Here is a 24443-nt window from a genome sequence, read left to right as displayed (position 1 = left end):
CGTGACCCGAGCCTGCTGCCCCCGAGGCTGAGCGCCGCCCCGCGCCCCGAGGCTCCCCGGTCCGGCCCGGCCCTGCGCCCCTGCGCGCGTGTCCTCCGTCGTGCTCTTTGCTCCGGGAGACTTTCTGTTGTTTGTTTCCTCCGCGCCCCTCTTTGTTGCCCTGAAAGCCGGCCTCGCCACAGCCCCCCGCTCGGAGAGTCGGGCTCTTGGAGAAAGGGGCCGCGGCTCTCGGCCCGACCCCTCCTGCGCGCACCCCTGCCGCGCCCGCGCCGTTCCCGGGGAGCCCGCCGCGCCGTCCTTGATGCACCCGTTCCAGTGGTGTAACGGTGAGTCCCGGGGGCCGGAGTCTTGGCGCGGGCGCGTCGGACAGGCTCGCTCCGCGCTTCCCCAAGTCTCTCCGCGGCGGGACGGAGAGGGGGTGCGTCGCGGCGCCCCGCCACGCTGCATAGCGCGGAATTTGAAACGATCCGGGTCCAACTCCAGCGTCCCCCGACGCGGCAGGCCAGGGGCGCGAGAGCCGAGGGATTCCCAGCCTTTGTGTGGTGGTTCGGCTCTGCTACCCGCTTCCCCTGCCTTTGTGCGCTCCAACTCTGTTCTTTGTTGTGGTGGTTGGAGGAGAATTAAATCCGCGCTCGGGCTGGGATCTCCTAGAGGGAGCTCAAGTTCCCGGGCCGGAAACTTTGCAGGCTATTTTAAATATGTATACAATGCAGCGTGCGGGACGGAGCGCGCGGGTGGCCGGCTCTCTTGGCTGGACGTTGAGCCTGTAGAAGACGCTTGATGAAAGACTGGAGCTTTATTGAATTGTTGTAACCTGGCAGACAGTTTTGTGCCCGACTATCCTTGGAGTTCGGGGCCGGTCCGGCAGATTAGAGGCTCTTCCTGAGCCTAGGAGGTGGTCGCATCCCCACCCCCGCCCTGAGGCACAAACCCAGCCTGGGAGATGCTGCTACGTCAGCTTAGCTCACCTGAGGCTGTTTAGCCGCTCAGGTGATACAGATTGCACTTGGGCCGCAAATTCTCGTCTGAACTACCTGAGGAGAGTCCTTCTGAACCTTAGGTTGTAATCGCCACCCACCCCTCCCGCAGGGCCTGAAGGCTGGATCCCTTTTTCTTACGCTTGGAGAGTTTGGAGAAGGGCGCTTGGAAGGGAACTGGGAAGCAGCTGGCCTTCTTTGTGGGACAGGCTGGCTAGCAGGGAGGGGGTCCATTCTTGAGAGCAGACTCCTGCCAGATCTTGGATTAATTATTTCAAGAGGCTTTTGTTTTAAGGCAGTGTTTGGGCAGCATGTGTATGAGTGTCCTCCACCCCCTTCTTCCTCCTTCTGCTGGTCGGGTCTGATTTCCTGAAAATGAACCAAGCTGTGTGTGATAGGCGGTGATGTGGAAGAGGGGGCGGCGGAAGGGGTGAGCAGGGACGGTGCATCCCAGCATCTGGGAAAGATTCCCGGCGGTGGGGAAGGAGAGGCAGTTCCCAGATCTGCTGGCCTTTCTTGGCCGGCCCTTCTCTGACGTCATCCGCTCGCAGGCTGCCAGCCCAGATGAGACATTCTGATGTCAACGTTTTCATAGGTTGGTGAGACAATGGGACAGAGACTTGGGGAGGACTGTGGCCCGGTCGGTAAAGCTGGCCTTTCTTCAGCGCCTTTTTACGTGAAGCGCAAGAGACTCCCGGAAGTCTTGCTGCTTTATCTTTCACTTTTTTACCTTTCTCTCTGTGGGACTGGGGAGCCAAGCCAGGGCTTCTGCTTATGCTAAGCAAGCTTCCAGCCACTATACTCACCTATACCTGCAGCCCGTGTTTTGGTTCCAGTGGCGGGGCAACCCCTTCCCTGTCCCGTTGGAAAACATCTGGAGCTCCTGTTATGTGGGGCTAGTATTTCCTGTCCTTAAAAATTTTAAAGGAATAACTCCATTGTCAGCTTTTGGCCAATATTCCTTTTTCCTATTTCTCTTTAATAGTACAACTTGAACATCCTTAATCAGAAAATCCAACATCTAAACAAAGTCTGAAACTTTTTGAAGTGCTGACCTGCTACCTTAAGCAAAAATTCCGTACCATGAAACTGTTTCGTGCCCCAAATTGTTTAAAATATTGTATAAAATTGCCCTCAGCCTATATGTATTGGATATATATGAAATATAAATGAATTTTGTATTTAGACTTATATTTGGTTTCTATTACCATTATGTATTATGCAAATATTCCAAAATCTGAAACACTTCTGATCTGAAGCATTTTGAATAAGGGACACTCAGGCTGTGATCCAAGCAGATGGACAGTCTCCTCTTAACTATGAAGCGCTTTCCACCCCACCCTACCCCTGTTCTGTACCCCATAGAGTTCCAAGCTCTCTGAGTCGGTGTCTGAGGAAAAGCCTCTGTGGGACAGGAAAAGATGGCAGAGATAACCTGGACTGCTGGGGCTCATGCCTTCTGCGGTGGTAGCTGCCACAGCTCTGCAAGTTCCCAGAATGGGAAGCAAAATGAGATTCTTTGGGACCCAGAATATGTCAGGATCCCATTCATGAAAAGTGCTCGGAAGAGCTAAGGCAAAGGGTGTGGCTAGAGTCCTTAGAGCACCAAACATCGCTGTGGGCGGAGGTGGGACAAAGGCCTCCACTAGTCTTGAGGATGCAGTGTTCTAGAAGGGAATTCCTGGGCTCTCTACCAATGTAGATTGAATGATGTTTTTGTTTGTTTGTTTTCTGAGACATGGTCTTACTGCATAGTTCAGGCTGACCTTGAACTTGAGGTAATCCTCCTGCCTCAGCCTCCCTAGTGCTGGGATTATGGGTGTATGCCACCGTGCTTGCTGAAGGTTGGCTTTTTAGCCAGTCCAGCTTAAGCCCTTTGTGGAACATTGATCTCCTTTTGGCCCACAGAGAGTAAATATTTGAGTGGGAAGGGGTGCTGAAAATAACTCACTTTCTAACCCGGGCTAAAGCCCAGAAGCAAGGGCCACCCTGGTGGGCACAGCAAAGTCTAGTAGCCAATTATTTCTTTAATTTCCCCCTTAATCAAAAAGTCTTTTGGAGCAAGAATTTCCTTTGCTTTCTGCCTTTCCCCAATGTCTAGGTCCGTATATAAAGTAGATCTTCAACAATACTTGTTAGTAGACTGGTGATTTATTAGCTGAGGTCAGTTTCTGGGCAGTTTTCCCAAACATCAATCTTCTTTCTTTAAAAGTAGGAGCTTTTGCCAAGGGGCCCAGGTTGTTTTGAGAAAGTAGGGTGTTACTATCTGTTAACTAGTGACTGAACAAGCCAAACACAAGCCTAGCCACTGGAGAGTATGCACAAATCCAAACTGGTGTCTTCAGATTCAGAAATGTCCAGGCTTGTTAGCTTTGTATGCACTTGGTGACAAGTTTTGTTCTCAGGATAGACACGTTTCTACCATAGGACTTTTCTTTCTGTGTTTCTTGCCTTTTCCTTTCTTTCTTTTGAGGCAGGGTCTCACTCTGCAGTCCAGGCTGGCCTTGAATTTGCTGTGCAGCCCAGGCTTGAGAACTTGTGATGCTTTTGCCTGGGCTTCCTGAGAACTGGCACTGAGGTGTGTGCATTGCCCTGCCTGGTGTGGTAGTTCACTTTTTCTTTCCAACATGATCAGGTTGTGTCCAGTCGTTCTTACATGCTTTCTTATCCTTGGTGTCTATCATAGTGTTTAATACATGCTAGAGTCAGATGAAGTAGGTACAGGGAACAGCCAGCCACTGTAAGACACCGAGTAAGCAAGAGCCAGAGCGACTGACCCAGGTGGTGAGTGCTGTGGAATACAGGAAGGGGAGGGTCCCTGGACTATCACCAAGACCAGGACTGGGGCGTCCTGCGCAGAGATGGATGAGCAAAGGGGAAAAAGACTGGGTCAGAAATAGTGAGGAGCCGGGCATGGTGTACATCCCTGTAGTCCCAGCACTTTGGGGGGCTGAGGCAGAAGGTTTGCAAGTTAAAGTTCAGCCTGGAGAGCTTACAGAGACTCTATCTCAAACGATTAAAAAAGACCTGGGATATCTCTCTGTGGGAAGATCCTGAGTGCTGTCCCCAGCGCCACAGAAAGGAAAAAAGGGTGAAGAGACGGCTCCACACATGGCGTAGTGCTGGGGATGTGAGTGGGAGACTGCAAGGCAGCAAGCACATTCGGGAGGATGCAATGCCAGGCGTGAGTTTCGAAAGTCCATGAAAAACGAGTGGGCGGCAGTGTCAGACGTGTGGGGTGAAAGAGAGAAGGAACCAGAAACAGTGATGACATTAGTGAGGAAGCAAGAGCAGGTGATGAGTGTATGGAATAGGTTTGTGGCCATAGCATGGGGCACGGCGTGAAAAGGCTTGAAGGAGGACTGGGACGGTCGCCAGTCAGATGTAAGGGGGAAGAGGAATGAGATTCACTGTGTGAGAGTCTCCCCAGCAGGCTTCTGCTGAGCTGTGGAAGCATTGGTAATTATCAGGTAGAACTTTACAGCCTGTTTTAATGGATCCTGGCTCCTAACCAAGCTGTAAGGGGAGTGCCTAGAACCCAGAGCCTGAGTGCAGAGAACCTTTTGGAGCCAGGCTTTCTTAGCTGCTTGGCTGTGGGCGGGTCACTTAATGAGTAAGTCTCTCTCGTAGGTGGGGAAGTAACATTTTACTGTGGCGTTACCGAGATGTAATTGGAAGGGGAGTGTGTCCCTGTAGTCCCTGCTACTCAAAAGGCTAAGACACAAAGATCCCTGGAGCCGAGGAGTTCCAGGCCAGACTGGGCAAGATAGCAAGACCCAGTCTGCTTAAAAAAAAAAAATAAAAAGCTTAAGTTGGCTGCATGCAGGCATGGTTGGGATGCAGTAAATGTAGTACGCTCTGTTTAATCCAGATTTCATCCGTCTTCTCACTGCCATTCTCAGCCTTTGGCTTTAATCAGCCTCTTCTCCACTACAACATGGCTCCCACCCTTCTAGGTGTCTTGGAAGACAGAACAATAAGAAAATCTTTTGAAACAGAACTTCTCTTGTTCCCTTGCCCAGAACCTGGTCACATACCCACCTCAACATCAACTCCTAGCAAAGGGGCAGTGACCACCGCAGTTCAAGCACTATTGAGACTCTGTCCCCAGCCCTGGGAGAAGGGAAGTATCTGGTGGCTGGCCAGTGCTTTTCCAGCTGTGCAGATCCATTTGAAGGTCTTGTTGGAATGTCCATTCTGATTCATTGAGTCTGGCGTGGGCCTGTGATTGTGCATTTCTAACAAGCTCCCAGGGGAGGCCAGTGCCACAGTGGGCCCTGAGTAGAAAGGAGCAGCAGACCAGTAAGGGACGCCGCAGCTCCCTGCCCCCAGCTCCCATGGCCGCTTTCTGTAGTGCCAGCCTGGTCTTGAAGTGAACAACTTCTATTCTAGTCCTGGCACAACTTGTCTTCTGGAGAGAGTGGCTTCATAGTGACAAATGATCTTTGCAAATGCACTTTGTAATTTAACAGAGCCTATTTCTTTCTTTTTTCTTTTTTTTTTTTTTTGTCTTTTTGAGACACGGTCTCACATGCAGTTCAAGCTGGCCTTGAGCTCACTTTGTAGCTCGGGCTGGTCTCGAACTTGCAACAATCCTCCTGCCTCAGCCTCCCAAGTGCTGGGATTACAGGCGTGCGCCACCACGCCCAGCCAGAGCCTCTTGCTTGCACTACCACTTTCAGCCCTCTAAACTTTACTCATTTCCCTATGACAAAGTGATGCTTAGAGAAGTAACTTCTTAAACATCATCACAGCCAGCCGGAAGGAGGAGTTGGAACCCAAATAATAGTTTCTCACATAAGTCCTTTCATTTTGCTGCTATACCCCGTGGTTTTCTACTGAGTAGAACTGATTTTGCCATTTTTTGCTCACTGCCTGAATCCTTGGTCCCTTTAAGTACTTCGTATATTGCTCCATTTTGCAGATTGGTTAAATAATTTGCCCAAGCTAAGGTACCCAGTAAGAGTTAGAGCCAAGATATAAGCCCAAGCCTCTGAATGAGAAGTTGCACTCAGAGCCTGCCTCTCCAGCTGCAACAGTGTGTCATCAGCCCAGTGGTAAATTTCTAATGCTATTTTTCCCTCTTTCTTTGCAGGGTGTTTCTGTGGCCTGGGACTGGTTAGCACCAACAAGTCCTGCTCAATGCCACCCATCAGTTTCCAGGACCTCCCGCTCAACATCTATATGGTCATCTTTGGCACAGGCATCTTTGTCTTCATGCTGAGCCTCATCTTCTGCTGCTATTTTATCAGGTTGGTGGACACTGACCAACCTGGGGAAGTAGGTCAAAGGGGGAAGAGGCCAGGGGTGGATACTGCCCTTTGTGCCAAAGCACTGCTGAGAGGACATGACTTGGCCTGCCCTTCTGTGGCCCTTTGGGACTTGGTAAATCTATTTATATCAGCCTATCAAGTTGTCCCAGAGCACAGAAGGTCACCCTCCCATCTCCTGGCCAGTTATTCTAGGCCCGCCTAGAATTGCTGTCTGGTTTAAGTACTCTAACTGGTGATTCCGCAGCTATCCCTCTCCTGTGCTCACGCCTATCCTCTGGGCAGCCAGGAGCAGGTGGGCATCAGTGGCTTCTTTCTTTGCCCTCTTGGGAAATCCTGTGGTCAGCTTTCCCAATGCTGATATTGGCGAGCTAATATCAAGAAATACTTGTCTGTTTTGACTTGGAAGCTCTTTTTCTAAAAAAAAATTATTTTTATCAGTGCATGTTTGCAGTACATAATGATGACATCCATCACAGGAAGTTGGTACGTGTACATAACACATCTTAATTCTTTTTATCTCCTATTCCGTAAGCTCTTATTTTTTGAGAGTGGCAAAGAAGGGGTCACTTATTCTTAATTGCTTAGTGATCCAGGGAAGGACATGGGCTTGGCAGAGGAAGCCAAGCTCCAGGAACTGTTTTTCCTCCTCCTGTTGAAGGACATGGGTACTGGCGGCCGTTTTCTACAAAAGTGTTTGGGCACGACTGGTATTTACAGTGGAAATCCAAGTAGTAGTGTTTGTACCTGGGATGTGCTGTTGGTATTGATAATTTTTAGTGGTGTGGGACTGTTCTGTATGTTGGAAAGGGTTGAATGTTCCTGGCCGATAGAGTATGCTAACGCCTAGTCCTTGGAGGCATTGTGATAACTGTCTCCCTCTTCCACCACACGTTGCCGAATGCCTGGGGAGACATCATCTGGGGTCTCGGCAAGGGTCTGATCAAATCACTTAAGAAGATTAAGGCAAAGGAATCCTGGCTCCCTACTGAGTTGCCCTGCTAGGTGAGTGCCTTAGCTAGGAAGCAGCTAGAGGGGAAACACACATCTCTCTGTGTGTCTAAGCCTGAAAGAGCTTCCTTGAAGAAGGAAACATGCTTTTGGGCATTGTTCCCCAGTCCTAGTCAGCTACCTTGGGCATCTTCTTTCTCAGAACTTTGCAAAAAAGTTACTGGGACTGGGACCTGTGCAGAGAAAATAGTGGTTTACTTTCCCTCTTGAACAATTAAGTATGAAACTTGTATTTAACTATTAGTGGGGATGAGGGTAGACTTCTGGTATCTCTCCTTCCCTCCCCTTCCTCTCCCTTTCCCTGAACCCTAAGTTTTCTCCTTCAAACACTTCTGAGCACTCTGATGTCTCCCTATAATTCCCATATCATGCAATCCACTCACTTCCCACAAGGCTAAAAGTGGACACATACCAAACACCAGAGACTTACTTAGGACGAGAATGGGGAAGAAACTGCAAAACCAACTCTGTTTGGCCTCTTTTCTCACACACACACACACCCATGCACAGGCACACATGCGCGTGCACACTAAACAGCAAAAGTAATCAAGAGTAGAACGTCCAGAGATTCTGGCCTGGCACTGGGTGACCAGGGTTTGTTTCCTAACTATGCCACTTGGCACTGCCTTAGGTGTTCAGCTACTCTTTGCCAAGGCCTTTCCTGTGTGCCAGACATGGTGGTCAGCATTTTGTAAACCATTTAGCTCACTTAATTCTCTGAACAATCCTCCAGTTCCAGTGTGGCCCACTGTATAAATGAAAACATTCATGCTCCAACAGTTAAGGCTTTGCCCAAAGCCATCCATCAAGGCAGACTCCAAGGTGGTTCAGGCTGGTGACGATGAGCTGGCCTTCTGTGTCCTTCCATATGTTCGCCTTCTGTGAGTGTTCATCTTAGTTGGGGAGCTAGAGGAGCCCTTGTGGAGTCTGTGGCCTCTCCCTAATGGCTGGGCATCAGGGTCCTGCCGAGGACAGGCTGGGGATCTATGTATCACTGACTAGATTTTCTTTATTTAGCTGGGGTAAAAGAACAGAGCAGTCACTCTATGATGCTAAAATCTGTCCCCACCGGGTACTGCTTGGCACCACCTATCCCTTCTTCTGTCCCCTTGTCACCCTGCTGTCTGTCCTGCAGCCTGTACAAAGCCAGCTCAGCCTGGAGAGTCCCAGCTACAGGGGCTCAGTGGTATGTGGAATGTATGCCTATATATAGAAAGACACACAAGCGCGGAAGCCACTTCCTCTCTCTGCTTCTTGGTTTCCTCCTCAGCCAAAATAGGCCCATGACCGCTGCTGCTGACCTGGTGAGCTCCCAAGCAAGGCCAGCTGCCCCTCACTCCTTCTCCTCGCCTCAGAGCCGACCTCTGCCCTGCACAGGATGGAGGGGCTGGTGAAGTACAAATGGGCAGGAAAGGAACGATTATCTTCAGGATCTGGCTGCATTATTGTTTGTTCTAAAAGGGAAAAGAGGAAAGGGAGAGCCCGCTGGCAGTGGCTAGAAATGGTCTCATTGAAATCAGGGTATTTTTAGTTGCTTTGCTCAGCCAACAACTGAGAAGGCCACCTGTCCAAGTGGCCGGCTCTCTGTACCCAGCTGGGATTACCTAGGGTTCTTGCTTTTTGCTGTTTCCCTTGCAACCTTTTTTGGGCCCCATTTCATCATGATCTAATCTTTCCTGAGCTGAATTCTTTACACAGGACAAAGGGGCGACTCTGGTGCTCTCCTTCTGAGTGTTCTGGAGGATGCCTGGGTAAGACCATTAAAGGGAGACATCCAGGCAAAAAGGATGGGGTCTCCAGGGTGCTGTAAACACAGAGGCGCAGTGCAGACCACACAGGTGTATCCACACTGCAGGAGAAGCAGTTGAGCCTCAAACGATGTGTGGTGCCCCCACTGCCCCAGGCAGAGTTCAAAACAAATGGGAGGTAGCTGCCAGGCAGCGTGGTGCACACCTGTACTCCAGAGGCGGAGGCAGGAGGCGCATTTGAGGCCAGCCTGGGGTATAGAGAGAGCTCACGGTGGGACCCTGTCCTGACCCCCACCCCCAGAGGATATAGCTCAGAGGTGCTGTTCATGTAACACAAGTTTCATTGCCACAACCGCAGCGCGCACACACAGGCTCTTCACCACTTCCGTATTTACACTGCCTGTGTCTCATAATGGTGCAACAGTGCCTTTCTCCCCAAAAAGGCACCTTCCTTGGTGTCAGTCGGGTCTCAGTCAACTCACTTTAGCTTGGCTTCATCCTTCCCATCGCTCTCATGCACAGGTCAGGAAGAGATGCACCTGCTGTTATGCAAGCCTCTCGGGGTGAGGAGGCGTGCTCGGCCTAGTTATGGGAGGGACAGTGGGAGCCCCAGTCAGGCTGCTAGCCCAATCCCTCCCCCCAGGCAGAAAGCACAGGGTGAGAGGAAGGGAAGGGGCAGTGGCTGTGCTGCTGCCCGGCCCGTGGTCCTGGCAGGAGTCCACCTGGACGGACTTGGAGGCTCCAGGGACAGCTGTGGTCTCATGACTTCTCTTCAGGAAGGGTGAGGAGCTGGCAGGCAGATCTTATCGGCCCTGCACTGCGCCCTGGGCACGGCTGGCTGTGCCTTCTGCTTCTGCTGCTTCCCCAAACCCGGGGATAGTTTCAGCCTCTTCGGTGCTCATGGGACATCTTCATGCCTTCATTGACAGCCACTGTCCCAGATGTGCAGTTCTCTCTTCCACTTCTTCCGTACAGGGTCAGCTGGTAAATAGTTGGGGCTTTGTGGGTCATGAGGGCTCTGTCACAACCACTAGCTCTTCCGACAGTGTGCAGCACAGAGCCTGCGCACAGCCGTGTGCCTGTGACATTTAATCAACGCTCAAGTTGGATTGTTTTTTCTACTGGTGCAGTTCAAACCTAAGGCCTTGAGCAGGCCAGGGAAGCACTGTACCCCTGAGCTACACCCCAGCCCTATAGTTTTGTCATAAGATATGCTCTGCTGTTACTGTTAGTTCATTTTTATGACGTATTATCCTTTACTTCTGTTTTCAAACATTGAAGAAAGACAACCATTCTTAGTTTGTGAACCCTGTAAAAGCAGGTAGAGAGTGAGCTGGATTTGGTCCCTAATCTGCCCCTACTCTAATCTGATGGGGTTGGGGTGGTTTCTTCCAAAATCCAGGCTGTGTTAGAAATAATCTGGGATATCTGGGGGTACAGCTCAGTGGTGGAGGGGGCTTAACACACGTGAGACCCTGGGTTCAATTTATAGCCAAAAAAAAAAAAAAAGAAAGAGAGAGAGAGAGAGTGAGAGAGAAAAGCACTAGGGATCTAGCTCGGTGTGAAGGGCCTAGATTCAGTCCCCAGTGCTGCAGGGAGCAAGAGGGCGGAGGAGGGACTAAGGGAGAGAGGGAGAGAGAACTGCCGAATTCAGAGTAAGGCTCCTCCACTGAAATAAAAAGGCCGCAGAGCAGTGCATAATTATGATTCCAGCCATTTGCATCCTAAGCCGTTCAGAGAGAGGCAGATTGAATGAAATGTAGATATGTCCCAAGCTCTAATGACATTCCAGGACTGGGTGTGGGGGGACGGGTCGTGTTCGGTGGGAAGGAGGACAAGCTCTTCAACCACACAGACTGTTATTCAAATCGAGACGCTGCTGTCTGAACTGTGAAACTAGCTTTTCAAAGTGAAACTAGCTCTATGAAGGTTTGGGCGAATGACTTAACCTCTCTGGGCTTCATTTTCCTCATCTACAAAGGGAAGTGTCTCCCTCTTTTAAACTGTTTGAATCAATGAGAGAGCACTTGATTGTGTTGGTGTCCAAGAGCCACAGAGCAAGTACCCAGTGAACCATTTGACTACTGCTGTCAGTAACGACATGCTGTATGTTTGGAATTGAGAGGTAATGCCACATGCAGGCTGCCAGCCTGGTAAAGAGGAGGGAACCAGGAAGGTATCGCCTGCTTGGTTTGTCTGGCATCGAAAGGAAGTTTGTGCTTTGGTTCCCGGATACCTGTGTTCTCCAGAGGGAAAATTCCTCAGGGTCATCAGAAGCATGCGTATCCTGTCGTCCTGGCTTAATGGAAATATCCCTTTTAAGAATACCTGTCTAACCCTGCACCCTCGGTAAGCACATCGTCCATCTATCTAGTTTTGATGGCTGAAGAAATTTACCTGCCGGGAAAGCAAATAAGCTATTCAGAGTGCTCCGCTGGAGCAGTCCCAGCCACGTATGGGACCTGGCAGTGCATCAGCAAGAGTCTAAGTCCTTAGCCAATGCCAGTGGCCCCAGTGGGCCTGAACCAGGGCCCAGGATGCTTAGAGGCCAAGCACGCCGCCTGCTGTGAGAAGAATGCACAAGCAGCTAGCCAGGCTTGCCTGCTTCGATAGCTGTTCAGTAACCTGTTCTCCTCCCTTCTTTCTCCCCCAGCAAACTCCGGAACCAGGCACAGAGTGAACGATACGGCTATAAGGAGGTAAAGTGCCCCCTATTTCCCTGATACCTGCTCCTTCACCAGCTGCTGTGATGGGGTGCAAGACAAGCCCAGGCTGCCCTGCCGGGGTCCCCTTGGCCTCCCCTCTGGACCTACCTGATGCCAGCTCCCCTCCCTGTCCTGAGTCAGACTTGCACTGAGTGGCCAGGACTCCCTCCGGGGGTTGGCCCTCCCTGAGCCCTGTGGTTGGTGCCTTTATACTCACACCTCCTCTTTGCTCCCCAGGTGGTGCTTAAAGGCGATGCCAAGAAGCTACAGCTGTATGGGGTAAGTGCCCAGGGATAGCATGGGAGGCCCCAGCAGGTAAGGCAACCAGGGCCTTTCTCCAGCTCTCAGCCTCTGGCCCTTTTATGAGAGTCTTTCTTGTCCCTGCCTCCTTTGGCCACATAAAAGGGACTCATCGCAGCAGGTAGTCATTACATGGAATTCATCATTTTTGAAACCGGCTCTGGCAGGAAACAAAAGGATCAGGAGGGCTTGGGGGAGTGGTGACACCTGGCCTCACAACGTCAGTCTGCATAATCTTTAAGGGAAGGATGGCCACACCACTCCCGCCACCCATAGCACCCTGCAGTTAGGTTTCTCTGCATCCAGCTCCTGAGGCCTGCTTTTTCACTGAAGAAAATTGGGTCCTTTTACCCATGTACATACCTCACAGACCAGGGCTGACTAGTGCCCTGGGCCAGCGGCTCTTCCAGGTCTCCCTCATCCGCATGTACCAGTTCCTTGGTCCACTCAGCTCTCTTTTAATCAGCCTTTTCCTGATCCTTTCCCACCTATGCTACTCATTTCCCTGGGCTTCTGTCATAACCACAGACATTCCTAATCAAAGCAAAGCGTTTGTGGTCATCTGGGACTGGGGAGGATCCCAAGCATCACCCACTGTGAGACTGCCTACACATGGCCTCATTTTATTCTTGGTTTTGATGCCACTATTACTTTCAGCAAGTTTATGTGTTTCGTAAGCCTTCCTCTGCAAGAATAGTTCAGCTCAGGTACACAGGGACCTAAACAGATGTGCTAGCACATATCTGTAATCCCAAGACTCAGGAGGCTAAGGCAGGAGGAGCTTGACTTCAGGGTCAGCCTGGCCTACACAGTGAGTTCAAGAATGGCCTGAACTATGTAGCAAGACCCCATCTCAAAAAACAGACACCAAAACCCCATAAGGGACTTCAGCCTGGATTTAAAGGATCCAACTGACCACATTCTTCATTATTTCTAGCTCTTACTTATAAATGCCCCATGTATTAGGCGAGAAAGATTTAAAACCATTTTTGTAGAACAGCACCATCCAATGGAAAGTTCTGTGATGGTGGGAGTGAGTGGTCTACGCCTATACCGTCCCTCATGGTGACCATTAGCCACTTGTAGCTACTGAGCGTGTGCCATGTGGCTTCCACTGGAACCTGCAGGAGGCCACGGATTCAGTTTCAGAGCAACTGTGAGCCAAATTGACACCATAAGCAAAGCCCACTCTGCCAAATTGAGGACAATTACGATCAAGAAGTTATGTAAATTAAATGTCCAAGGAACACTGTGAAGATTTGACCCCTTTATGAATCTTGTGATACCTGAGTGTATGGAGCTCACCACTGGCGGGTAGCAGAACAATGTTGGGCAGTAGTAACATGAGGAAATAATATCACATTTGAAGCCTTAGCATGAATATAGATGCTGTTAGGCAGAGCAGTTCATGTCCTATCTCTGAAAGGCACGATTTTTTTTTTCTTTTTCTTTCTCCTCTCTTATGCTGTCTCTCATACCAGGGATTGAAGTCAGGGCCTCACATATGCTGAGCACACACTTTATCGACCTACACCTCCAGTCCATCCCCCACCCTTCAGTTTTTGCCTCAAGGTCCTGCTGTTGAACTCACTGTGTAGCCCAAGATGGCCTTCAACTTGCAGTCCTCTTGCTTCTGCTACCTGAGTAGCCATCATCCCTGACCACATTTTTCACATTAAATTTTTGTTAAATAAACCTTTATAATACTAAAAAAAATTGTAGCTAATGCCAGGTGGGAGCTAAATTTATAAAGTCTTCTTTTGGTTCATTTAAATTTAAGCAGCCACATGTAGTTCATGGCTGTCATGCTGTTGATGCAGTTTTGTAAAGTAGGCTAAATTTCTATGGCTGATGGCGGAGACTGAGCTCGAGCTTAGTGTCTTGGCTGGAGACGAGAGAGTGGATACTCAGAGTGGGTGGGGTAGGGTATGCCCAATCTCCTCTCACAGGCCCTGTTTTCTCCACAGCAGACCTGTGCTGTCTGTCTGGAGGACTTCAAGGGGAAGGACGAGCTCGGCGTGCTCCCGTGCCAACACACCTTCCACCGCAAGTACGTGGGGATACGGTCAGAGCTGCCCATTGGAGAAGTAGTCAGGGAGCATCTTCCAGAACCTTCCATTCCCTGCCACCTCCCATCTGCCACTTGCCAGTGATGCCCTAGACTCCATCCTGCCTGGAAACCAAGTCAGCTGGAGGGGTGAAGCTGGGGCAGGCATAGCGATGTTCTTGTTCTGAGATGCAGCTGGGCACTTGCGGGCGTCTGGAGCAGCCTGGGGGCTCTAGCCGGAGATAACAGTCCTTTGTTCACAGGTGTCTGGTGAAATGGCTGGAGGTCCGCTGTGTCTGCCCTATGTGCAACAAGCCCATCGCTGGCCCCACCGAAGCCACTCAGAGCATCGGGATCTTACTGGACGAGCTGGTGTGAGCACCACTGCTGTGCAGAGATGTGGAGACGACCTCTTGCTCTGTGGGTGCCTGGTCCCTCTCACAGCCACAACGAACAAGAAGACTGTTAGGTGGTGATGGTCACATTCACCTGAAGGGGAGGGTGGCACAGGGCCGGTGTCCCAGACTAAGGGCGAGACCAGTGCCAGGCTTGCCCCATCGTTCTGCCTCCTGAAGCCGTCCCTGTCACTCCGTACCCATGGCCTCACCCAGCCAGACTTCTGTACCCTGGTACGGGACATCTTCCTGCCTTGTCCCTGCTCGGGAAGGAACCCACCCTGCCTGGCTGTGGACATTAAGCCCCACCCCGACTCCCCAGCGTTCCCGCTAAGAGGACAGCCTGCCCTGAGCTGACAGGGAGAAGCTGGCTCTGCCCCACCTACAAGCTCCGTGCCCCTCCCTGCCTCCGTAGGAAGGCTGGAAGGGAAAGAAGGAAAAAGCGAGGGACTAGGCGCTGCCTCTGGGAATGGAGAGCAGAGACCTCTGCAAGGAAACAGTCGATGTTTACGTGGGAACTAGTGAAACAGGCTGGCCACAGGAGGGCTGACTGCGGGGTGAGGAGGAGCCAGCCCCTGCCCCTGCAGACCTGAGGTGCTACGTGCCCTCCTCATCCTCTTCCTCAGTTATCTCAGCACTTCCTGTTCCGTGTTGGGGTTGGAAGGCCCCTCCAGGGGAAGGCCTGTTACACACTCGGTTGCTTCCCAGGGGCCTGGGGACAGGGGTGTTGGAGCTCACGGTATCGACAGATACCTGCTTCCCCTGTGTAAATAGTATTTTGTACTTCATTCTGACCATCTCAGGCTTTACTCGTGGGATCCCCGGAGTGGAGGGGGCGGGAGTCTTCACTTCCTCCCCAGAGTGGGGGAGGGTGGGAGAAGGATATGTATTTAAAGAAAATTAAATTTAATAACAATTTTGTCTAACCAACTTTGCCTGTGGCTGTGGCTCTGCCTGTTTTCTTGTCTCACAGTGAAGGGAACCAAATTCTCTGCCCCTTTCTGCCTTCCCTTGCCCAAACCATGTATGTACACAGAAGTGTTCATGATCCTTTTTTTTTTTTTTTGAGGTAGGGTCTTGCTGTGTTGTCCAGGTTGGCCTAAAAGTTGCCATCCTGCCTGAGCCTCTTGAGTAGGGGGGACTGTTCTTATCCTTTACTCAGATGTGCTTACCCTACAACCTGAGCCAGTCATGGTGGTGCCCACTTGCCATTCCAGCACTAGGGAGGCTGAGGCAGGAGGCACATTTGAGTTCAGGAGTTAGACATCAGCCTGGGAAGATAGCGAGAGATCTGTCTGAAAAAATTTTCTAGCTTCGGACTAATACCATTGTACAGTAAAAGCTTAGCCAGGCTCCTTTATCAGATTTCTAGGATATTTAAAGAAAGTTAATGTTTTCAAGCACATCACTGCACTAAAACTGAGAACTAATAAAATTCTACTTGTAATTGGCGGTGCCTTTACAACTAACAAGGTCTAGGTTGCTACTGTGAAAGGCTGATGTTTTACTTTTTGCTTAACTGATAGCTGTCACTCACTGACTGGCACATCCTCGCCCATAGGATATCTATCTAGAAGTGGTGCATGGTAACACTCCACGGGCCTGTGTGTGCTCAGATCTTACGCACACGTCCCCTGACCCTGCTGAATCAATGGTAGTTGTGTTAAGTGGACTGAGTGTGAGGAATGCTTTTCTTAGCTATAAGCATGAAGTGGGAAACCCTGTTTTTCCCCTGCTTGGTGGAACAGGGCAATGCCAGGGCCACAAGGAGCAGGTCCTGGGTGCTGAGCACTGGAGGAGCACTTGCTGAACTGCAGTGCTGTCGAGTGGCTGTGCAACAGATGCGCATCCCCAAAGGTACCAAGGCCCTTCCCACCCCTGCAGGTATACCCTAGAGAGTACGGGCGGTTTGCACACATGCTGGACAGCCCCTGAGGTCCTCGTGTTAGCAGACCCTGTCTTCACCCACAGGTACAGCTGTTCTTGATGCCTTTCCCTCTTCACACTCTACCCTTGCTTAAAACTCCCACCCCTGTTGCTGCTGCCAAACTTTTGGGGCCTGATCTTCACTGAGGTTTCCACTTCCTCCTGTAATACTTCTAGCTTGCTTTAGTGGGGGGAAAAATGCATTCTCTAAGCAAAATGCAGAACCTTCTCGAGCTCCTGCTGTGGCTTCATGGATGCAAGTGATGTAGGTTGGCTTTGAAACTCCTGCCTTACAATCTCCCCTTTCTTTTAAGGAAAATACGTCAGTATTGAATTCATTGATGTGTGCATGAAATTGCAAACTAAAATAAACATTTCAGCCGGGTGTGGTGCCACATGCCTGTGACATCTGCAGTCCCATCACTCAGGAGGCTGAGGCAGGAGGATCACTGTGAGTTTGTGCCCAGCCTGAGCTACCTAGTAAGTTCAAGGCCAGCCTGAACTACATAGCAAGACCCCTTCTCAAAAATCCAAAAAATAAAATATGCATTTCAGAAATTTTCAAATTGATTCCTTGAGGTCAAACTGACAAGAGGAAATGCATTACTTCTAGTGCTTCCACTCAAGCCACATAATGTGTATTACAGGGTGTGTAAAAGGTATTGAGGTATTGCTTAGCTGATCAGCAATGAATTGGCAGCAGATGTGCTCAGGATAAATAATGGCAAACCACAAACCGTCATTCACATGGTCTTGTTACTCGGCAAAGCATTTCTAGAACACCAACTGGAAACAGGCACTGGAGGACAGAAAATCTCTTGCCTTGTGGAAATGGCGTAAGCACTGTTGTTTGGAGGAGCAGGCTTGAGTGGCAGAGAGACCAGAGTGAAAACAACTTCAAATGAAGTTGAAATAGGGAAAAACTTGGATTAAGTCCTGTGTGGAGCCAGAAACAAAGGATTTGATACAGGAAGCATCTGAAAATTTATTTAGAGCTTGCTGGGGACGTAGCTCAGCGGTACAGCGTTTGCCTGGCAAGCTCAAGGTCCTGAGTTCGAGTCCCAGCACCAAAAAAAAAAAGAAAAAAAGAATGCTGAAAATTTAGATCAGGCATTTTTCAAAAATCTAGGCACAATTTGCACACCAAGGCAATTATTTTTTCCTTTGTGCATCCAGGCAACTTCATAAACCACTGTCGTCTCTCTCATAGTGTTTAAATTACTGAAGAATTTGCACCTCAAATGCATTTCAAAGGAGAAACCACTGAAGGAAAGTGGGTGGTAGCCTATAGAACAGGATTCCAACTTCACTGATAGCTGACAGAGGCCTTTTGGTCAATCAGGAGATAACGAGTGCTTCCCTACCTAAAACAATTTGCTTTCTTTTCTGGAGTTTGCATTAGGGACACAATGTTAAGAAAGGCAAATAGTTCACACATAGATATTAAGTGTCAGGGCAGAAACGGAAACCCAGATAGTGGAGATCTAAGTTTAGGGTCAGCTTTTCTGCTTACAGGGCTGCTTCGGCAGTAGCTGGCTCTCTGTGAAGAGATTCAAGAAAGCAGCAGGTGTTATTAACTCCTGGGCTTATGCATACAGGGAAGAGAAAACCCCCAGAGAACTGTCAGATGATATGTGTCCTTGCCATAATTTAGCACCCTGCAGTAGCATTGGTTTTGCTCATTTGTTTTTTTAACTCCACAGTGAAGGACTTAAAGAAGTCGTATGTGGATCTGCCACTTATAAAACTGGTACCTGACGTGACGATAGAAATGCAGAGATCCTGTTGGGCAAATTTTGAGAACCGATGGCTGCCACAGATTGGAGCAATGGGTTCTTTAAAGGAATGTACTCTCTGGTGCTGGGTATGGAGCTCAGTTGTAGAGTACTTGCCTAGTATGCCTGAGGCCCCGGGTTCAACTCCCAGTAGCCAGGAAGAACTGTATCCTCCCATTCTGTCTTTTCCCCATCAGTCCTTACTTTTGCCAACCGCTGCGCCTCCACCAGGGCTTCTCCCATTCTCATGAGGGCCTTTTATTTTACGCCTCCCCAGTTTTGCCATGTTTGTTCCGCCTAAGATAAGATCAACCTGTGTTTCCTGTTCCACTACTCACCTCAGTGCCCCTGACCATGTTACTCACAGGCCAGTCCTCTGTTGAAGCTGTAAGCACAGGTTCGGAGGGACAGAAGGGATCAAACTGGAGACAGGACAAAATGGTCAATTAGGCACACATGTACAAATTTATGGAAACTGTTAAGACCCAAGCTTTGGATTCCCTCGGACTCTGTTAAAAAATAAAAACTTTGCTCATTTAATTCCTTTCTAAGAAGTGGGTGGACTTTACAAGAAGGACATGGCATACTATGGTTTGGCATCTGATTCTTTCCCTAGGTGACAATCTTAGCAGGAAATCAGGACATGCGCTATGTAGAGGGAGGGGCAACAAAGGACAGCACAGCATCCAGGGAAGGATGCTTTTGGTGTCAGCGTTCTTTCTAGTCCCGACCTCTGCCTTTGCACAGCACTTTCTTCTTACCCACCTCTCTTCTTCCATTTCTTTTCTCTCACTCTTTCTTTACCCTCTGCCCTCATCTCATCCTATTCATTAATATTGCTGAGAACACCAAGAGGTTTCAGAGCCTGCCTGATGAGACACCAGGATCATGAATGGTTCAAAAGACTCACAAGTTACTAAGCACAAATCCCCACATGATGGTGTGAGCCCGCAGGGGCCAGCTCTGAGTTTCCAAGTGTTGGAGATGATGTATGTCCATTCTCTCTCAAGAGAGTGCCTGGAATTCCCAAGTAGACAGTTAGAATTTGTGAAGACTTTGATATATCAAAGAAATTATGTGATATGAGGGAGGCCAATAAATCCAAACCCAAATGAAAGGCAAACTAAGTTGGTTTAGTAAATGTCAGATTGGGTATTAATTTTAAAAATCCACAATGCAATAGCACAATTATAATGTGCTAGGGAGTCATTCTCTCTACCACCTTCAATATTTAAATCTCCACTGGGTTATTTGACTCTGCTGAAAAGCAAAGGCGGTATAAAAATTCCCATAATGGGTTGGAGGTCGAGAGTGGAAGGCTCAGTGTTCTATCTCCAGAAAAGACTCCTATGAGGAAGAAGCTAGAGTATTTTAAACCTGAAGGTATAAAGGCCACAGGACAAGCAACTTACATTTGGCTTTTAGAACAGTGTTATAAGCATGAATCTCTACCATGAACTCAGACCTTAGAAATTATTGTTTTCTTTCCTTTAAATTGCTTTTGGCTCTGAGCCATTGACCTTCTGTGATAACGGGAAATCCATTTATTGTCTGTGTTACTATCTCTTCTTCCACAAATGCTCATGGGTTTTAGTGTTACACAGATACAAACCCCCGACTCCATCCTTTGATATACACCGAGACACAGGCTTCCCCATCGCTCATCTTTGGGCCAGGTTTGGAGGACAAGAAGCTGACAGAAGCGACTGAGGCCCAGCTCACCCAGGTCCTACAGCTATTTGCACTGGTGCCACCTGCGCACCACTGGCTGGGATCTGAGATGCTGTTCTCCACTAACATTGAAACTTGTCACTTTCATCCTTTACAAGTGAAAAGGATACGGGATGAACCACTTGAATTCTATCATGGACATTTTGCTGTATCTACCTTACCAGATATCTACCCATAATCAATATGTTTCTTTTTAAAAACACATACCAAAGTAAGTTTCAGATACCAGTGCTCTTCTTAAAGTTAATTTTTACCAGGAGCTTGTCTTTTTGTAAGTGAACTAAGGGTGACCAGAAATCTGCCTTGATTATGAAGATAAACAGTTAACTTTCTGATTAGTTTTGAGGAGTGGCTCTGACTTCTACATGGCTTTACGAATAACTCAAGTATGAAATATATATTTATTTGTTTGTGTAAGGTGGTACTGGGGACTGGACCCAGGGTCTTGCAGGTTTGAAGCATATGCTCTACCAATAAGCCATGCTCCCAGCCCCTCATTTTATATTTAAAAGGCAGTCCTAGTGGTAAAGAGTTCTTCATGGCCTCAGTTAATTGTTAACTTTTCTAAATTATATGTTGTGTATCACAGCAGAGAGAGAGAGAAAGAGGGAGAAATGTATTAGGAGTGTGAGACACAGCCCCTTACTGTAGATATTAACATTTCTTGCACAATTACCCATAGAATATTCTCCCTTTGGACTTTTTCCACACCCTAAATTTAGCAAGCTAGAATTATCTGTAAAGCACCACTCGAAGCCACCGTCTTGAAGGGAAGAATGCCGACAAGGGGAAATCTGCGTTTCCTTGTGGTTAGACTGCAGTATCCCTAACTTAGTCATTTAGCCAAGAAGCAGAGTCTTTTTATACACTACAAAGACAGTGATCCAGCAAATTCATTACAGGTTTGTAAGAGTAAATCTACACTCAGATTCAGAAATAAGAGGAACACAGGCTCTGCTGCCAGGCGGTGTATTAACAGGCATCCTCGCTTTGTGTATTTGGGAAATTGCGCACACTGAATTGAATAACTGCCATCAGGGTGCCAGGGGGATTTCATTGTTTAGAGGAATTCCATGTTGAGGCTTTTTATGGCTAAAGCACCCCTCCCCCCTTTGGCAGTACTGGGGACTGCACCCAGGGCCTTGTGCATGCTGAGCAAGCACCCTGCCTCTGAGCCACTCCTCTCGTGCCAAAGCATTCTTTAAAGTAGAATTTAAGAACTTTTCTACTTTTTAATTTATACACTTTGAAACACAAAAATCCTCATTTTAAATGTTTTTAAAAGTAAGGTGTGCTACATAATAAAACAATTACAAGTAATTTCTTTAAAGTCTCTTACTTTACAAAAAGGTTCATGACACGAGCATGAACGAAGGAAGAGTGGGTCTGAACCGATGATTTTTGCTCAGTTATTAGTTTTCAGTGGGAGAAAGGCTCCCAGCACTAGCAAAACCTCAGAGCTGCCCCTGTCTGCACCTTCTCCGCCCAGGCCAACATCTGAGCTTACTCCTTAAACCCTGTGGACCCTGCCGCCCGCACAGGCATTGTCATTTCGGCTGCCTCCCTCCCCAGGACCCGTCCACTGCTGGCAGTAAACAGGTGGAATCCTCACTCCCGCCCACTTCCAGCTTTGCCCCTGGCTCCTAGAAAGAAGGGACTCCATCAGAACGTGGCCCATCCGATAGTTCATGGTCTCTTCCAGATGACAGTAGATGTTTAGATGGAAATGAGTTTTTCCTTTTTACAGATCATTAAAAAGTGACAATGCCAACCAGAAAAGGGGGCAGGAGAGGGCTCAGTATTCAAAAATCAAAGGTTCACTGCCCAGAATCAGTGATGCCATGTGGTTGTATTTTAGGAAAATATGGATACTTTCCCTGCTGCTCCTCATTATGAAATTAATTTATACAGTCGTGTAAGCAAAGCTAGCATTGGGATCCGAAAAATGAGCTACAGCTTAGTTTTGCTTCTAATTAGCTGTGAGATCCCAGCCTCATTCCTCAATCTTGTGAGCTTCATTTTTCCACTCTGGAGAATGGGACTGAGTTCACTGAAGACAAGCACGTGCACACAAAATGTTAATATGTACCTCTTGGGGGGATGAACCTAAGTATTAGGCACAAACATAAGGACTGAAAATCCCATGCATCTGAACATTCAGGTGTTGGTGACAGATGTCCCCACAGTTCTAAGGCCTCCCTTAGCACCTGTTAGCAGAGAGAGGAGCCACCACACTCTGGGAGCAGGTGACACAGTCCAGTGGAACCTGTTCATAACATAACTGTCATTTACCACCCTGAAATTTTCCACACAGGGGGTAGCATCTCTTAAGGAACAACTCAAGTAGGCAACAAGCGGTTTGTCCATTTTTAAGAATCTTGGGGGAGTACACAGGCACATTTCCCCCTAACCATCCTAATCGATACCGCTGCCCATTGTGGAGCAGATTCTGTGTCACTGGTGCTGCATTCAGGATTTGCCGTACATCGTCAGGCACAGGTGAGATCCATTGAATGTGCCATTTGTAGGAAATTTGGGGATGGTAAGTAAGACTTTTCAACTTAATTCAATAGCAAACACATATCCAGTGCCTAGTATATATCAGGCACTGTATCAATGAGGAAGGTCAAAATGGCTCCTACTTCCATTTATGGCCTATGAGGAGAGGTGGATACTAAACACACACACACACACACCCCTGTATGGTAAGGGATGCAGTGCCCACCTAAGTTAGACAGAAGTGGGTATGGAAGGCCTTTCTAAGAAAGCCATGTAGGTTGAAACCAGAAGAGTGACAGGAAGTGGACCAGACAGAAACACTCTGAAGCAGACTAGAGTCTATGGCCAGGCTACCCTGAATGCGCCCGATCTCGTCGGAAGCAGACTAGGGTTTGGGCTGTGAAGGAGCAAATCCCATGGAACTAGAGGTTAGTGAGAGAATGAAAAGGGAGAGACATGACAAGTTCCAAGGGACACATCAGGCAAGGGCTGAGTAGCCACAGTAAGGAGTTATAATTTATCATAATGAGACTAAGCAGAGACATGCCCTTTTCTAAGTTTTTAATAGAAATGGGATTGTGGCCAAGCATAGAAGATTATGGGAGTGGTTCAGGGGAGATGGACTTGGACTGAGATGTGTCAGTAGCAGCAACAAAGAAAGAAAAGAATAAGGTTACGGATATGAGGCCCTGGGTTCAATCCCCAATCCTGGGGGAAAAAAAGAACAAATTCAAGATACATTTTGGAGATAACATCCAATAGGGTTTGATGATAGGTTGTGTGTGGGGAGAGAGGGTTTTAGCAAAGATGACACCCAGGTTTGTGGCTAAATAAGGTAGATGGATGAATACTAAAGGATTAGTAAGATTATTTAATAAGAACAAGATGTTTCAGGCTAGAAGGATTATATATTAAGAACAATATGCTTCAGGCTACAGAGGTAAAAATAAATAAATGGAATTCCATCAAACTAATGAAGTTCTGTTCAGCAAAGAAAACAAGTACAGAACAAGGAAACAAATTATAGAATGGGAGAATATATTTGAAAACTACACCTAAAAAGGCTTCATTCAGGATACAAGAAACTTGATTATAAATACAATAATATTAATAATAATACAATTTAAAAATAGCAAAATGTCTAAATAAATACCTCTTAAAAGAAAACATATAAATGACCCAAGTATATTCACTAATCATCATGGAAATTCAAATCAAAGATACAATCTGGGTAGAGCAGAACAAAAATAGCACTTCACTCTAGTAACAATAGTATTATCAAAAGACACAGAAACTGCTGTCAATGATACGGAGAAAGGTGAGCTCTAATAAACTGTTAATGGAAATCTGCCACAACATGTGTGAACCTGAAGGATATTAAAATGAAATAAGCAAGACATAGAAAGAAAAATATTGCACTATCTAATTTATATGTAGACTCCTAAAAAATCCAAATAAACAGAGATCACAAACAACAGAGTGGGTACCAGGAGTGGGGTGGAGCACAAGGGGACCTATAGATCAGAGAATACACAGTAGCATAATTGAGGGATGCACAAGTCTAGAACAATATCCTGTACAACATTAAGACTATAGGTAATAAAGTCATACTGTATGTGGGATTCATGCTAAATAATATTTTAGCTATTCCTGATACAAAAACAAAAGAGATATGTTACTGTGGTAGATGATGAATGTTAATTTTCTTCCCTACAGTAACCTTCTTATTATCTACATGTATCCCATCACATCACAATGTACATCTTTTTTTTTTTTCATTTTTCTTCTGGTACCAGGACACGTTGTATATCTTAAATATACACAATAAAATTTATTTTAAAAATTAAAAGAATAAGAAGCTTATAAGAAGGCAAACATTTAAAGGGGAAGATTCACATTTTAGTTTAGAAATGTTAAGTTTACTCTGAGGCATGTGCTGAGGTGCATGGAAGTGACACTGAACTTGGAGTAAGGAAGTGTCAGGTAGGAATTGGAGCGATGCTGCTGCCCAGCAAGGGGCACGTGCCACAGCTGGGGGTGAACCACAGATGGTTCTGGG

The 24443-nt window shown here is 47.9% G+C and overlaps 1 protein-coding gene across 1 annotated transcript; it reads left to right on the top strand.

The window, feature by feature from the left end:
* Rnf122 (ring finger protein 122) lies at nucleotides 1-15394 on the top strand (the record flags this gene model as incomplete). The annotated part of the gene is given in 6 exon segments (XM_005398405.2): nucleotides 1-326; nucleotides 6073-6229; nucleotides 11660-11705; nucleotides 11949-11990; nucleotides 13979-14061; nucleotides 14322-15394. Coding segments are annotated over 6 exon segments (468 nt in total). The 3' UTR covers nucleotides 14437-15394.
* Between the last annotated feature and the right edge of the window lie 9049 nt (nucleotides 15395-24443).

The sequence above is a fragment of the Chinchilla lanigera genome, unplaced genomic scaffold (assembly GCF_000276665.1).
Source record: "Chinchilla lanigera isolate Chin_1 unplaced genomic scaffold, ChiLan1.0 scaffold00062, whole genome shotgun sequence".
NCBI lineage: Eukaryota > Metazoa > Chordata > Mammalia > Rodentia > Chinchillidae > Chinchilla > Chinchilla lanigera.
The sequence above is the reverse complement of the archived record's forward strand: the minus strand, read 5'-3'. Positions and strand labels throughout refer to the sequence as shown.